At 45.9% G+C, this 16656-nt stretch overlaps 1 protein-coding gene across 1 annotated transcript in view; it reads left to right on the top strand.

The window, feature by feature from the left end:
* The window catches only part of slc17a7a (solute carrier family 17 member 7a), a 59365-nt gene that overhangs the window by 19978 nt on the left and 22731 nt on the right, over positions 1 to 16656 (top strand). Inside the window, exons 2-3 of the mRNA XM_031814454.1 lie at positions 12953 to 13205; positions 16113 to 16231. Coding sequence (XP_031670314.1) covers positions 12953 to 13205; positions 16113 to 16231 — 372 coding nt within the window. The remainder of the gene's footprint in view (positions 1 to 12952; positions 13206 to 16112; positions 16232 to 16656) is intronic.

Genomic DNA, 16656 nt, shown 5'->3' with positions numbered 1-16656 from the left:
AGCTGTACATGTAGATATGGATTCCATAGTGCCACCAGAGCGACTGGCTGTACATGTAGATATGGATTCCATAGTGTAACCAGAGGGACTGGCTGTACATGTAGATATGGATTCCATAGTGTCACCAGAGGGACTGGCTGGGACTGGTTGTACATGTAGATATGGATTCCATAGTGCCACCAGGGGACTGGCTGTACATGTAGATATGGATTCCATAGTGCCACCAGAGGGACTAGCTGGGACTGGCTATACATGTAGATATGGATTCCATAGTGTCACCAGAGAGACTGGCTGGGACTGGCTGTACATGTAGATATGGATTCCATAGTGTCACCAGAGGGACTAGCTGGGACTGGCTGTACATGTAGATATGGATTCCATAGTGCCTCCAGAGGGACTGGCTGTACATGTAGATATGGATTCCATAGTGCCACCAGAGGGACTGGCTGTACATGTAGATATGGATTCCATTGTGTTACCAGAGGGACTAGCTGGGACTGGCTGTACATGTAGATATGGATTCCATAGTGCCACCAGAGGGACTGGCTCTACATGTAGATATGGATCCCATAGTGCCACCAGAGGGACTGCCTGTACATGTAGATATGGATTCCATAGTGCCACCAGAGGGACTGGCTGTACATGTAGATATGGATTCCATAGTGCCACCAGAGGGACTAGCTGGGACTGGCTGTACATGTAGATATGGATTCCATAGTGCCACCAGAGGTACTGGCTGTACATGTAGATATAGATTCCATAGTGCCACCAGAGGTACTGGCTGGGACTGGCTGTACATGTAGATATGGATTCCATAGTGCCACCAGAGGGACTGCATGTACATGTACAGGAGATATGGATTCCATAGTGCCTCCAGAGGGACTGCCTGTACATGTACATGTACATGTAGATATGGATTCCATAGTGCCACCAGAGGGACTGCCTGTACATGTACAAGAGATATGTGCATGTGTTATCTTATCTGCAAGTCAACAGCAGATACTGTCAGCTTAAGGCCACATCTGATTCACTTTAGCCTTCTGTTGATAAATGTGAAACGTATTACCATGCTACGCTCTCATTGCATTATGGGTAGTGCAGTGCTTCACGCCGCACACACAGTCAAGGCTGAAACGTACCCGTTGAATTAACCAAGGTTGCTCTTTGACATTTGACTGGAACAGCAATGGAAAGAGGACCTGAGTTATCTGTTGTCCCCTCAATGTAATGATAATGGTATTCCTCGACTGTCAACGTGTTGTATTGGGTTTATAAAAGGGCACCGTTGAAAAGAACGGACGGAAGAAAACAAAAGAAAAGTGTTTCCTATCAGACACAATGGAACGATGGAGCCAATGGAACTGCTCCTAAAGCACCAACGTTACAGGCCAGGGTCGCTAAATCAACCACAAGTTCTCCCAACATTCAGAGTACAGTATTTCTACCTGGTTTGCTCCAGGCTGTCGGCATAGTACTGTCTGACCTGTCTCTGAATGGCCCAGGAACCTCTTCTCAGCAAACAGCGAACATTAGGTCACTTTCCAATGGAGTCCCAATTTGGTGTACAACTAACGTTATCATAACCACATCTCATTTCTGTTTGTTTTTGACATTTCTAGAATGTTTTTTTTTTGTCCAGTTAAATGAATGTTCATAGAGAAAACATCTTATTGGGGAGCATCCCTGGGAACCCCAGTTAATAATTCAGAGAACTTTTAGAGAAGTTGACATTTTAAACCTTCTCAGAATGTCCCTACTAACATTTTGGGAATGAAGAGGTACCGGTAAACATCAATTGTTTTCTAGTGTAACAGACATCACTCTGTTTTCTTAGCGAGTACCGCTTCCTCCTGATTTGGCTCATACCACAGCTCTAACCCAGAATCTCTGCCTCGCAAACACACCTGACCGCCCTCCTGATTTGGCTCATACCACGGCTCTAACCCAGAATCTCTGCCTCACAAACACACCTGACCGCCCTCCTGATTTGGCTCATACCACGGCTCTAACCCAGAATCTCTGCCTCGTAAACACACCTGACCGCCCTCCTGATTTGGCTCATACCACGGCTCTAACCCAGAATCTCTGCCTCGTAAACACACCTGACCGCCCTCCTGAAGTGTCTTACCCAGCTATTCGGTAGCAGGTGGGGATCTTTCAGGCTAAGGAGTGAATTTCACACATCCCCATGTGTTACACTGGATTCCTTCTTCCTGACATCATTAATACAGTGCCTAGGGTCATCTGACTCATGCCTCATGTCTCGTTTCCTACCTCTTCATTATGTGTGTGTGTGTTTCCTACCTCTTAACTGCTGCCAGCTGAGACCAATTAGAACACACTATATGAACTGTATCAGCTGACCGGGAAATTAAGTGGTTGAGCTTCAAATGAGGACACAGAAAGATGATGATGATGATGATGGTGGTGATGATGATGATGATGATGGTGGTGGTGATGATAGTGATGATGGCGATGTTGATGATGGTGGTGGTGATGATGATGATGATGATGTTGATGATGGTGGTGGTGATGATGATGATGATGGTGGTGGTGATGATGATGATGATGTTGAGGATGGTGATGTTGATGATGATGATGATGATGATGATGATGATGATGATGATGATGATGATGATGATGGTGGTGATGATGGTAGTGATGATGGTGGTGGGGATGATGATGGTGATGATGGTGGTGATGATGATGGTGGTGGTGATGTTGATGATGGTGATGTTGATATTTATGATGGTGATGGTGGTGGTGGTGGTGATGATGGTGGTGATGATGATGGTGGTGGTGATGTTGATGATGGTGATGTTGATATTTATGATGGTGATGGTGGTGGTGGTGGTGGTGATGATGGTGGTGATGATGATGGTGGTGGTGATGTTGATGATGGTGATGTTGATATTGATGATGGTCACAGAGGGTATGGCAGCAGAGGGTATGGCAGCAGAGGGTATGGCAGCAGGAGAGGGACAGACCTTTTAGTTACAGCGTAATTGACATCGGCTGTGCTCACTAGGCACCAAACTGAAGAAAACGGACTGAAACAGGGAGAGAATTTCTGGGCTTAAGAAAACTCTCCTTTTCACAAACTTCCTTTCAGTTACTCTGAGTCACATTGATACAGTGATCACGATGGGGGCTCTGTTCTATTTTGATTTAGTCCATTCAGGAGATGGATGGAAATTCTATGTGTTCATATACTTATTGAATTACGTTTTAAATGTAATAAATTGAAAAGTGAATTTCCAGAATATATTAAATGAACATTTCCAGTGAATTTAGCCACCTTGATAGTGCTGTTAGGTTAAAGAGACTGCACAATACTGTAGAGGACGTCCCACTAGAGTACTGCCGAAGCCCCGAACCAGAGATCACACACCGTGGGGGAAAGAGCAGCCCTTTGAGTGAATAGAAGTGTAATTAACGTTAATTAACCCTGTGGGCTAGTCTCGTTAGCAGGTAGCATATGTGCTGGTGCCGGGCTGCAATCTGTCTCGTTGGGTCTCAATACAAAGGATGATGGTTAATGAAGGCCCTCCTGCAACATCCACACCACTCAGCTCAGCTGTGATGGGACTGGTAGCACTCTGGTGTTTAGTCACCATCTCATCTCCTCCATTTGTATTGGGTGGATGGATACCATGGATACCATTATTCAGCAGATTGGTAGAGGTGCTAAAATCCCAAATGTGCAAAGGGAAATCCAAAGGGACTTAATATTGTAAATAAATAACATATTATGAGCTGGCCACCACATACAAATGGCTTACTTTAGACAAAGAGACTGTGTCATCTCAATCAAATCTGCATATTGAAGGAAAGAAGTCTGACTAGTTTATCCTATTTTGATATTTGAAATACTGTGTAGTGCACATAAGTAGGTAAGTATGCTAAACAATCCTAGCATACATCAGTGCTTAGTGTCCCAGTCCTCTGTCACGGCTGGCTGAAGGACCAAGGTGCAGCAAGGTAAGCGAACATTTTCTTTTTATTAAAAATGACGCCGACAAAACAAAGAACAAAACCAAACCGTGAAGCTTTGGGCCATGTGCCCTGAACAAGGTCAAAGTTAACTTCCCACAAAACAGGTGGGGGAAAAGGGTACCTAAGTTTGGTTCTCAATCAGAGACAACGATAGTCAGCTGCCTCTGATTGAGAACCACACCTGTCCAAACACATAGAAATAGAAAAACATAGAAAAAATGACATAGAATGCCCACCCTAGTCACACCCTGGCCTAACCAAAATAGAGAATAAAAAGCCTCTCTATGGCCAGGGCGTGACATCATCCTTCTCATGAACTCAATTTAATAATCAGTGCAATTCCCCAAGTGTGACTTGTTGCTAAAATCAAGAGATGGGTAGTAAAGAATATTGTATGTCCATCCAAAAAACAACGATATAAAAGATAGGGTGGAGTTAGAGAAAGACATGTTGGAGCAGATGGGTTGAGTGTGTTTGAGTTAGAGGGAGAGAGTGGAAGAGAGAGTGAGAGAGAGACAGAGAGTTAGAGAGAGAGAGAGAGAGACAGAGAGTTAGATGGAGAGAGTGGAAGAGAGAGTGAGAGAGAGATTCAGAGAGTTAGAGAGAGAGCGAGAGAGAGACAGAGAGTTAGAGAGAGAGAGAGACAGAGAGTTAGAGAGAGTGAGAGAGAGACAGAGAGTTAGAGAGTGAGAGAGAGAGTTAGAGGGAGAGAGTGGAAGAGAGAGAGACAGAGTTAGAGAGAGAGAGAGAGAGACAGAGAGTTAGAGAGAGACAGAGAGTTAGAGAGAGAGAGAGAGAGTTAGAGAGAGAGTGAGAGAGAGACAGAGAGTTAGAGCAAGAGAGAGAGAGAGTTAGAGAGTGAGCGAGAGAGAGACAGAGAGTTAGAGAGTGAGAGTTAGAGGGAGAGAGTGGAAGAGAGAGTGAGAGAGAGACAGAGAGTTAGAGAGAGAGAGTTAGAGAGTGAGCGAGTGAGAGTTAGAGGGAGAGAGTGGAAGAGAGAGTGAGAGAGAGTTAGAGAGACAGAGAGTTAGAGAGTGAGCAAGAGAGAGACAGAGAGTTAGAGAGAGAGAGAGAGAGAGACAGAGAGTTAGAGAGTGAGAGTTAGAGGGAGAGAGTGGAAGAGAGAGCGAGAGAGAGACAGAGTTAGAGAGAGAGAGAGACAGAGAGTTAGAGAGAGTGAGAGAGAGACAGAGAGTTAGAGAGAGAGAGTTAGAGGGAGAGAGTGGAAGAGAGAGAGACAGAGTTAGAGAGAGAGAGAGAGAGACAGAGAGTTAGAGAGAGACAGAGAGTTAGAGAGAGAGAGAGAGACCGAGAGTTAGAGAGAGAGTGAGAGAGAGACAGAGAGTTAGAGCAAGAGAGAGAGAGAGTTAGAGAGTGAGCGAGAGAGAGACAGAGAGTTAGAGAGTGAGAGAGAGAGTTAGAGGGAGAGAGTGGAAGAGAGAGAGACAGAGTTAGAGAGAGAGAGAGAGAGACAGAGAGTTAGAGAGAGACAGAGAGTTAGAGAGAGAGAGACAGAGAGTTAGAGAGAGAGAGTTAGAGGGAGAGAGTGGAAGAGAGAGTGAGAGAGAGTTAGAGAGACAGAGAGTTAGAGAGTGAGCAAGAGAGAGACAGAGAGTTAGAGAGAGAGAGAGAGAGAGAGAGAGACAGAGAGTTAGAGAGTGAGAGTTAGAGGGAGAGAGTGGAAGAGAGAGTGAGAGAGTGAGACAGAGAGTTAGAGAGAGAGAGAGACAGAGAGTTAGAGAGTGAGAGTTAGAAAGAGAGAGAGAGATGGTGTTCCACTATAGAATAAAGACAGCCAGAGAAAAGTAAAGACTAGAGGATGGAGAGATAGAATGAGGACTAGAGGATGGAGAGATAGAATGAGGACTAGAGGATGGAGAGGTAGAATGAGGACTAGAGGATGGAGAGATAGAATGAGGACTAGAGGATGGAGAGATAGAATGAGGACTAAAGGATGGAGAGGTAGAATGAGGACTAGAGGATGGAGAGGTAGAATGAGGACTAGAGGATGGAGAGGTAGAATGAGGACTAGAGGATGGAGAGATAGAATGAGGACTAGAGGATGGAGAGATAGAATGAGGACTAGAGGATGACCCACTAGAGTAGTATGTGTTGCGCTTGATGCCATCGTTTATTCCTCCATATTCATTTCCGGAAGTAAATATTTTTGGGTAATCCTAATCTGAATGTTGTGACAGATTAAGAGGGAGTGGGAGGAGAGATTGGGATCACTTGAACAGCGCATGAGAGATGGAAAAAGGGAGAGAGCCTGTGAGGAGGGAGGGAGAATACACCGGAAGAGGTACAGTAGCAGGGGATAGGATAGAGGGAGGGAGGGAGGGAGGGAGGGAGGGAGGGAGGGAGGGAGGGAGGGAGGGAGGGAGGGAGGGAGGGAGGGAGGGAGGGAGGGAGGGAGGGAGGGAGAATACACCGGAAGAGGTACAGTAGCAAGGGATAGGATAGAGAGAGGGAGGGAGGGAGGGAGGGAGGGAGGGAGGGAGGGAGGGAGGGAGGGAGGGAGGGAGGGAGGGAGGGAGGGAGGGAGGGAGGGAGGGAGGGAGGGAGGGAGGGAGGGAGGGAGAATACACCGGAAGAGGTACAGTAGCAAGGGATAGGATAGAGGGAGGGAGGGAGGGAGGGAGGGAGGGAGGGAGGGAGGGAGGGAGGGAGGGAGGGAGGGAGGGAGGGAGGGAGGGAGGGAGGGAGGGAGGGAGGGAGGGAGGGAGGGAGGGCATAACATTTAATCCCATTTACATCCAAATAAACAGTTTTTTATCCCTCTATCTATACATTGTATTAGTCAATATAACAATACACTGTATACTACTTTGCTAAATAAATATCATGTACATTTCAATGTAGAACCAAGATTTCTCTCTATCTTCTATGCTGTTCTTGGTTTGCGTTTTACTGATTGCGTGTTTTCAGCGTTTGAAGAGATTACAACAAATCTGCTTTGTTGAAAGGGGGAGGTACAAGCTGCAGCACAAGCACAGCATAAGAGCATTGACCAACATACATATAGAGAGATATACTGAACTAAAATATACACGCAACAGGCATCAATTTCAACCATTTGATTGAGTTAGAGTTCATATAAGGAAATCAGTCAATGGAAATAAATGCATATACATGTACTGCCAATTTCTCTAAAACTACATTGGAGGTTTCTTATGGTGGAGGAATTAATATTAAATTCTCTGGCAACAGCTCTGGTGGACATTCATGCAATCAGCATGCACCTGTGTAATGATAATGCTGTTTAATTAGCTTCTTGATATGCCACACCTGTCAGGTGGATGGATTATCTTGGCAAAGGAGAAATGCTCACAAACAGGGATTTAAACAGGGGTTTATATATTTGTCTTCAGTGCAGACAGACTGACTGACTGACAACGAGAGAGAGAGAGAGAGAGAGAGAGAGAGAGAGAGCGAGAGAGTATATTAGAAGGGGGATAACTCAATAATTCATCCCCCCAAAAAATCTATTAATATTTCATCAATCTAAGAGTTGGACTTGCTTGTGTGTATTGTGTATTTGTGTTCATTCAAATCAAATTGTATTTGTAACATGCGCTGAATACAACAGGTCTACCTTACAGTGAAATGCTTATTGTGTGTCTGTGTGTGTGTTCAGTGTGTGTCTGTGTGTTTGTCCAGTGTGTGTTCAGTGTGTGTGTGTTCATACTTGTGGAGAAAAATAATGGAAGAGGAGAATAGAGTGAGGCAAGAATCATCTCCAGGAATCTCTAAATCACTTGATTTGAATAAAGGATGAGTCTTTCTATTTAGACATTCTATTTGATTTAGTCCGGACTGATTCACAATGAATCAACTCTTGAATCAACACAATGACTCCTAGCATTGATTCCGGCTGCTTTTGTCGACCTCACTGAGTAACTGGATCCTCCATGGAAACCAGACAACCTGTGAGCTCCTGTGTGATCCTGTACAAACACACACACACATGCACATGCTAAAACACTAAAACACACCTACACACACCTATATATATATACACACACACACACACACACACACACACACACACACACACACACACACACACACACACACACACACACACACACACACACACACACACACACGCACACACACAAACACACCTATACACACCCATATACACACACACCTACAGTATATATATACACACACACACGCAAACAAACACACACACAAACACACCTATACACACCCATACACACACACACACACCTATATACACACACACGCAAACAAACACACACACAAAACAACTCTAATTCTGTCTCTGTCTCTCTCTGTCTCTCTACCCCTCTCTCATTCTGTATCTCTCTACCCCTCTCTCATTCTGTATCTCTCTACCCCTCTCTCATTCTGTATCTCTCTACCCCTCTCTCATTCTCTCTCTCTAAGTAAGTCTGTCTCTGCCCCTCTCTGTCTTTCTCTCTACCCCTCTCTGTCTCTCTCTCTACCCCTCTCTCATTCTGTATCTCTCTACCCCTCTCTCATTCTCTCTCTCTAAGTAAGTCTGTCTCTGCCCCTCTCTGTCTTTCTCTCTACCCCTCTCGGTCTCTCTCTCTACCCCTCTCTCATTCTCTCTCTCTCTAATTATGTCTCTGTCCCTCTCTGTCTTTCTCTCTACCCCTCTCTCATTCTCTCTCTCTAATTATGTCTCTGTCCCTCTCTGTCTCTCTCTCTACCCCTCTCGGTCTCTCTCTCTACCCCTCTCTCATTCTCTCTCTCTAATTATGTCTCTACCCCTCTCGGTCTCTCTCTCTACCCCTCTCGGTCTCTCTCTCTACCCCTCTCTCATTCTCTCTCTCTAATTATGTCTCTACCCCTCTCTGTCTCTCTCTCTACCCCTCTCATTCTCTCTCTCTACCCCTCTCGGTCTCTCTCTTTCTCTCTCTCTTTCTTTGCCATGCTAGCTATAGGTGAAATTAGCCCTTGCATATATACTGTGATAGTGAGTGTGTGTGTGTGTGTGTGTGTGTGTGTGTGTGTGTGTGTGTGTGTGGAGCGTTCAAGCTCCAATAATAATGATCATGGTGGTTTTGTTATCGAGGTCCAAGGTTCTGTATGGCTACGTCTTTACCGTGGATACAGGGCTCCACATTTGATTAGATACCACAGCTCTGTGTGGGTGGGTGCTGGTGCCAGTGTGTGTATGACAGAGTGGACAGTGTCAGAAGGGCTAAGAGGTTATCAGTGATGGTCCGCACAGCAGAGTTCTAGAATACTAGACCGTTGGTTTTCATACTTTATGAATTCTCAGTGTGGCTGAAGACATTTCTGCAGCCGTCACCACAATGAAACGTGTAGGAGCTTTGTACACGGAGATGCTTTGGTTGAGAATTTGTGGGAGGTGCATGTTCGGGCTGTGTGTTCCCTGCAGATGGTTATCGCAGAGCAAGATCCAAATTCTGCATTATTGGTTAAGTAAGCATTTCACTGCGCATTGGACAAATCAAATGTGATTTGATTTGATGTCACTATGGGACTCCGTACTATCACGACTCAGCTGCTTTGGACTCTGAACTGAACTGCGCTTTAGTGTCTAAAGTGTGTGTGTGTGTGACAGAGTGGTCAGTGCCAGAGCAGCAGCAGGTAGAGGCTACTGTGAAGGACTGAACACTGGGGGAATGTGCCATAGCTGGTACCAAGCAAACAACAGATGCTCCTACACAGGGGGAGTTGCTGATTCAGAGATGACCTTAACATATGCGTGTGTGTGTGTGTGTGTGTGTGTGTGTGTGTGTGTGTGTGTGTAAGCTTGGGAGAGACAGGCTTTTTGATCATGAAACCCCTATAAAACTGTGGAAAGACAATCTATGTGAAATGTTTGCTTGATCTCTTAACCATGTGTACACATGGCTAGGGTCATGTTAACCCAGTCTGTATGGATTGCCAATACACAGTACTGAATTCAGGGGGGGGGGGGACTCGAACCTACAACCTTCTGGCTGTGAGGCAGTCATGCTATCCACAGTATCAGTGATGTTCATGTTATACCACGGCTGGGGGGGGGGGGTAGCCCAACCGGGACTCGGACCTACAACCTTCTGGCTGTGAGGCAGTCATGCTATCCACAGTATCAGTGATGATCATGTTATACCACGGCTGGGGGGGTAGCCCAACCGGGACTCGGATCTACAACCTTCTGGCTGTGAGGCAGTCATGCTATCCACAGTATCAGTGATGTTCATGTTATACCACGGCTGGGGGGGTAGCCCAACCGGGACTCGGACCTACAACCTTCTGGCTGTGAGGCAGTCATGCTATCCACAGTATCAGTGATGTTCATGTTATACCACGGCTGGGGGGGGGGTAGCCCAACCGGGACTCGGACCTACAACCTTCTGGCTGTGAGGCAGTCATGCTATCCACAGTATCAGTGATGTTCATGTTATACCACGGCTGGGGGGGGGTAGCCCAACCGGGACTCGGACCTACAACCTTCTGGCTGTGAGGCAGTCATGCTATCCACAGTATCAGTGATGTTCATGTTATACCACGGCTGGGGGGGGGGTAGCCCAACCGGGACTCGGACCTACAACCTTCTGGCTGTGAGGCAGTCATGCTATCCACAGTATCAGTGATGTTCATGTTATACCACGGCTGGGGGGGTAGCCCAACCGGGACTCGGACCTACAACCTTCTGGCTGTGAGGCAGTCATGCTATCCACAGTATCAGTGATGTTCATGTTATACCACGGCTGGGGGGGGGTAGCCCAACCGGGACTCGGACCTACAACCTTCTGGCTGTGAGGCAGTCATGCTATCCACAGTATCAGTGATGTTCATGTTATACCACGGCTGGGGGGGTAGCCCAACCGGGACTCGGACCTACAACCTTCTGGCTGTGAGGCAGTCATGCTATCCACAGTATCAGTGATGTTCATGTTATACCACGGCTGGGGGGGGGTAGCCCAACCGGGACTCGGATCTACAACCTTCTGGCTGTGAGGCAGTCATGCTATCCACAGTATCAGTGATGTTCATGTTATACCACGGCTGGGGGGGTAGCCCAACCGGGACTCGGACCGACAACCTTCTGGCTGTGAGGCAGTCATGCTATCCACAGTATCAGTGATGATCATGTTATACCACGGCTGGGGGGGGTAGCCCAACCGGGACTCGGACCTACAACCTTCTGGCTGTGAGGCAGTCATGCTATCCACAGTATCAGTGATGATCATGTTATACCACGGCTGGGGGAGTGGGGCTTACGACCTCCCAGGCCCTTCGAAAAATGGTTGTGTTGTCATCTCTAGCTTCAAACTGAAATTCATGATATAACTGAACTGAAAGGGGAATTGAGCCCAACCCTGGTAAACATGTAGATGACCTTGACCTTGTCGACATTACAAACACGTTGGTTTACAAAAAGGTGTCCTTTCGACACATCAATGGACATTTGACTTGGCTGTTGCATTGGTTAGGTCCACATTCTCCCTGCTTACTGACACTACATGACACTAACAGACGCCTTCACCCAAGGAGACTTACAGTACAGCGAGTGCATACATTTGAAGTATACTATGTGATTCAGGGAGGCAGGTGGTTTTATCTCTAGTGGTTAGAGCGTCGGGCCAGTAACCGTAAGGTTGCTAGATCGAATCCCTGAGCCGATGAGTAAAAAATAGTCCGTCATTGTAAATAAGAATTGGTTCTTAACTGACTTGCCTAGTTAATTAAAGTTAAATAAGAAATAATAATAATAAATGATATGGGAATTGAACCCTTGCCGTTGTTAACACAATGCTCCTTCTTCCAACTGAGCACCACAGGGTTCAATGCTCCTTCTTCCAACTGAGCACCACAGGGTTCAATGCTCCTTCTTCCAACTGAGCACCACAGGGTTCAATGCTCCTTCTTCCAACTGAGCACCACAGGGTTCAATTCTCCTTCTTCCAACTGAGCACCACAGGGTTCAATGCTCCTTCTTCCAACTGAGCACCACAGGGTTCAATGCTCCTTCTTCCAACTGAGCACCACAGGGTTCAATTCTCCTTCTTCCAACTGAGCACCACAGGGTTCAATGCTCCTTCTTCCAACTGAGCACCACAGGGTTCAATTCTCCTTCTTCCAACTGAGCACCACAGGGTTCAATGCTCCTTCTTCCAACTGAGCACCACAGGGTTCAATTCTCCTTCTTCCAACTGAGCACCACAGGGTTCAATGCTCCTTCTTCCAACTGAGCACCACAGGGTTCAATTCTCCTTCTTCCAACTGAGCACCACAGGGTTCAAAGCTCCTTCTTCCAACTGAGCACCACAGGGTTCAATTATCCTTCTTCCAACTGAGCACCACAGGGTTCAATGCTCCTTCTTCCAACTGAGCACCACAGGGTTCAATGCTCCTTCTTCCAACTGAGCACCACAGGGTTCAATTCTCTTTCTTCCAACTGAGCACCACAGGGTTCAATGCTCCTTCTTCCAACTGAGCACCACAGGGTTCAATTCTCCTTCTTCCAACTGAGCACCACAGGGTTCAATTCTCCTTCTTCCAACTGAGCACCACAGGGTTCAATTCTCCTTCTTCCAACTGAGCACCACAGGGTTCAATTCTCCTTCTTCCAACTGAGCACCACAGGGTTCAATTCTCCTTCTTCCAACTGAGCACCACAGGGTTCAATTCTCCTTCTTCCAACTGAGCACCACAGGGTTCAATTCTCCTTCTTCCAACTGAGCACCACAGGGTTCAATGCTCCTTCTTCCAACTGAGCACCACAGGGTTCAATGCTCCTTCTTCCAACTGAGCACCACAGGGTTCAATTCTCCTTCTTCCAACTGAGCACCACAGGGTTCAATTCTCACTAGATTTCAGTTACTTCTTTTTCTTTTATAGAATTGTAAAGCGACTTTGGGTGCTTGAAGAGCGCTACATACCATGTGTAATTATTACTATTGCTACTAACTTTGTCCCTCTCTCTCCCTCTGCTCTTCACCAGAATCCTAGAAAAGCGTCAGCCCAATGGGGAGACCATCGAGCTTTCGGCCGAGGGCCGCCCAGAGCTTGTGGAGGAGAAGGAGATGCCCGTGGTGGACTGCACCTGCTTTGGCCTTCCCCGTCGCTACATCATCGCCATCCTCTCAGGCCTGGGCTTCTGCATCTCCTTCGGCATCCGCTGCAACCTGGGCGTGGCCATCGTCAGCATGGTCAACGACCACACCGTCTGGAAGGGTAACAAGGAGGTCCTGGTGGTGAGGCACACTGTTCTGGCACTTACACTCACACTTCTATTTTCTTCATGCACTTTTAGAAAAAAAAGGTGCTATCTAGAACCTAAAAAGGTTAATCGGCTGTCCCCATAGGAGAACCCTTTAAAGAATAGTTTTCGGTTCCAGGTAAAAACCCATTTGGAAAATGATTATTTTTGGAAAAAGGTTCTACCTGGAACCGAAACAGTCTTACATGGAACCAAAAAGGGTTTTCCCTTATAGGACAGCCGAAGAACCCTTGTGGAGGTTCTGACTTTGCTGATGGCTGCTTTATTGAGGAAAACATTTACTTACTACAACTGTCTGCTTTAATCAAATCAAATCAAATCAAATTTATTTATATAGCCCTTCGTACATCAGCTGATATCTCAAAGTGCTGTACAGAAACCCAGCCTAAAACCCCAAACAGCAAGCAATGCAGGTGTAGAAGCACGGTGGCTAGGAAAAACTCCCTAGAAAGGCCAAAACCTAGGAAGAAACCTAGAGAGGAACCAGGCTATGTGGGGTGGCCAGTCCTCTTCTGGCTGTGCCGGGTGGAGATTATAACAGAACATGGCCAAGATGTTCAAATGTTCATAAATGACCAGTATGGTCGAATAATAATAAGGCAGAACAGTTGAAACTGGAGCAGCAGCACGGCCAGGTGGACTGGGGACAGCAAGGAGTCCTCATGTCAGGTAGTCCTGGGGCATGGTCCTAGGGCTCAGGTCCTCCGAGAGAGAGAGAGAAAGAAAGAGAAAGAAAGGAGAGAATTAGAGAACGCACACTTAGATTCACACAGGACACCGAATAGGACAGGAGAAGTACTCCAGATATAACAAACTGACCCTAGCCCCCCGACACATAAACTACTGCAGCATAAATACTGGAGGCTGAGACAGGAGGGGTCAGGAGACACTGTGGCCCCATCCGAGGACACCCCCGGACAGGGCCAAACAGGAAGGATATAACCCCACCCACTTTGCCAAAGCACAGCTCCCACACCACTAGAGGGATATCTTCAACCACCAATTTACCATCCGGAGACAAGGCTGAGTATAGCCCACAAAGATCTCCGCCATGGCACAACCCAAGGGGGGGCGCCAACCCAGACAGGATGACCACATCAGTGAATCAACCCACTCAGGTGACGCACCCCTTCCAGGGACGGCATGAGAGAGCCCCAGTAAGCCAGTGACTCAGCCCCTGTAATAGGGTTAGAGGCAGAGAATCCCAGTGAAAAGAGGGGAACCGGCCAGGCAGAGACAGCAAGGGCGGTTCGTTGCTCCAGAGCCTTTCCGTTCACCTTCCCACTCCTGGGCCAGACTACACTCAATCATATGACCCACTGAAGAGATGAGTCTTCAGTAAAGACTTAAAGGTTGAGACCGAGTTTGCGTCTCAGACATGGGTAGGCGTTCCATAAAAATGGAGCTCTATAGGAGAAAGCCCTTCCTCCAGCTGTTTGCTTAGAAATTCTAGGGACAATTAGGAGGCCTGCGTCTTGTGACCGTAGCGTACGTGTAGGTATGTACGGCAGGACCAAATCAGAGATATAGGTAGGAGCAAGCCCATGTAGTGCTTTGTAGGTTAGCAGTAAAACCTTGAAATCAGCCCTTGCTTTGACAGGAAGCCAGTGTAGAGAGGCTAGCACTGGAGTAATATGATCAAATTTTTTGGTTCTAGTCAGGATTCTAGCAGCCGTATTTAGCACTAACTGAAGTTTATTTAGTGCTTTATCCGGGTAGCCGGAAAGTAGAGCATTGCAGTATTCTAACCTAAAAGTGACAAAAGCATGGATACATTTTTCTGCATAATTTTTGGACAGAAAGTTTCAGATTTTTGCAATGTTACGTAGATGGAAAAAAGCTAATGAGGACAACATTTACTTACTATGACTGTCTGCTTTAACGAGGAAAACATTTACTTACTATGACTGTCTGCTTTAATGAGGAAAACATTTACTTACTGTGACTGTCTGCTTTAATGAGGAAAACATTTACTTACTGTGACTGTCTGCGCTAACTAGGAAAACATTTACTTACTGTGACTGTCTGCGCTAACTAGGAAAACATTTACTTACTACAACTGTCTGCGATAACGACTCAAATGTAAATGTCTGATAAAGGGAGGCTCTTTGAAGTGACCAGTGGTTCTATGTGGCACTCTTTCTTCTCAAAGAACCATTTTCTTGAAGAGGGTTTTTCCCTTCTTTCTTCGCTGTCTGAATGGTAGCAAATAACCTTGCTAGCTAGTGTTGTGGGAAGAGGAAGGTTGGGGTCAGGTCAGGGGGTCAGGTCAGGGGAGGGCTGGCTACAGGCCACAACAAAGGTTGTAACTTTGGGCTCGGAGGCTCATAGTGTGTGTAACCTAACGTAGCAGGTGTAAAATAAATACCTGAGCGGGGTCCACACATCCATTTTTCAGGGGAAAAGCAAGCTAGGTTGAAGATACTGTATCAATGAAAACCGCAGACTTCCGGTTGTTTCCGACCTCGCTGAGGTTGGAGTGTGTCCAAGCTTTATTTTTGTGCAGAGGAAGAAGAACACTGTCAATGGACAATGTACTTTGACTTGAAAATACTTATTTATAATCACAATCAGCACCTTTTGAAGTGTAGCCTTTATCAAGGTGCTTGGGAAGCTAACACAAATCTTCAGGTCTCAGGCAAGGTTTCTCATCACTCAAGCATTATTTAACGAACCCACTCCGCTACACATCCGTAGTTATGGGTTGTGTTCATTAGGACACGCAATGAAAAAATGCTTCAACAATGTTCTGCAACTGAAAATCTAAATGAGCGTTTCTTATTGTACAAATCCAGGTAGTCCCTTGCTCCCAGATGGTTTTCTTCCGTTTGGTGCCTTATGAGCACAACCATGGTCTCTCCTCCTCTTTCTCTCCCCCCAGGCAGCACAGTTCAGCTGGGATCCAGAGACCGTGGGCATGATCCACGGGTCCTTCTTCTGGGGATACATCGTCACACAGATTCCCGGAGGTTTTATATGTCAAAAATATAAAGCTAACAAGTAAGTACATTTTAGGATACATCGTCACACAGATTCCTGGAGGTCTCATATGTCACAAATATAAAGCTAACAAGTATGTACGTTTTAGCATGCTTTGGGATGATTATTCCTGTATTGATTGACTGATTTCCTTATTGTATGTCAATACCTTTCCTCAAATGTGTCGGAGGTCTACTTTTTTACTATTAGGATTCATTTGACTAAAGTATACATTATATTTGACTAAAATATACATTCTATTTTACTAGAGTATACATTATATTTGACTAAAGTATACATTCTATTTTACAAAAATATACATTATATTTTACTAGAGTATACATATTTGACTAAAGTATACATTATATTTTACTAAACTATACTTTATATTTTACTAGAGTATACATTATATTTTACTAAATTTTACATTATACTTACTAAAATAT

Source organism: Oncorhynchus kisutch, unplaced genomic scaffold, assembly GCF_002021735.2.
Source record: "Oncorhynchus kisutch isolate 150728-3 unplaced genomic scaffold, Okis_V2 Okis06b-Okis10b_hom, whole genome shotgun sequence".
NCBI lineage: Eukaryota > Metazoa > Chordata > Actinopteri > Salmoniformes > Salmonidae > Oncorhynchus > Oncorhynchus kisutch.
Note: the sequence above shows the minus strand (reverse complement) of the source record. Positions and strands in the feature narration are given on the sequence as shown.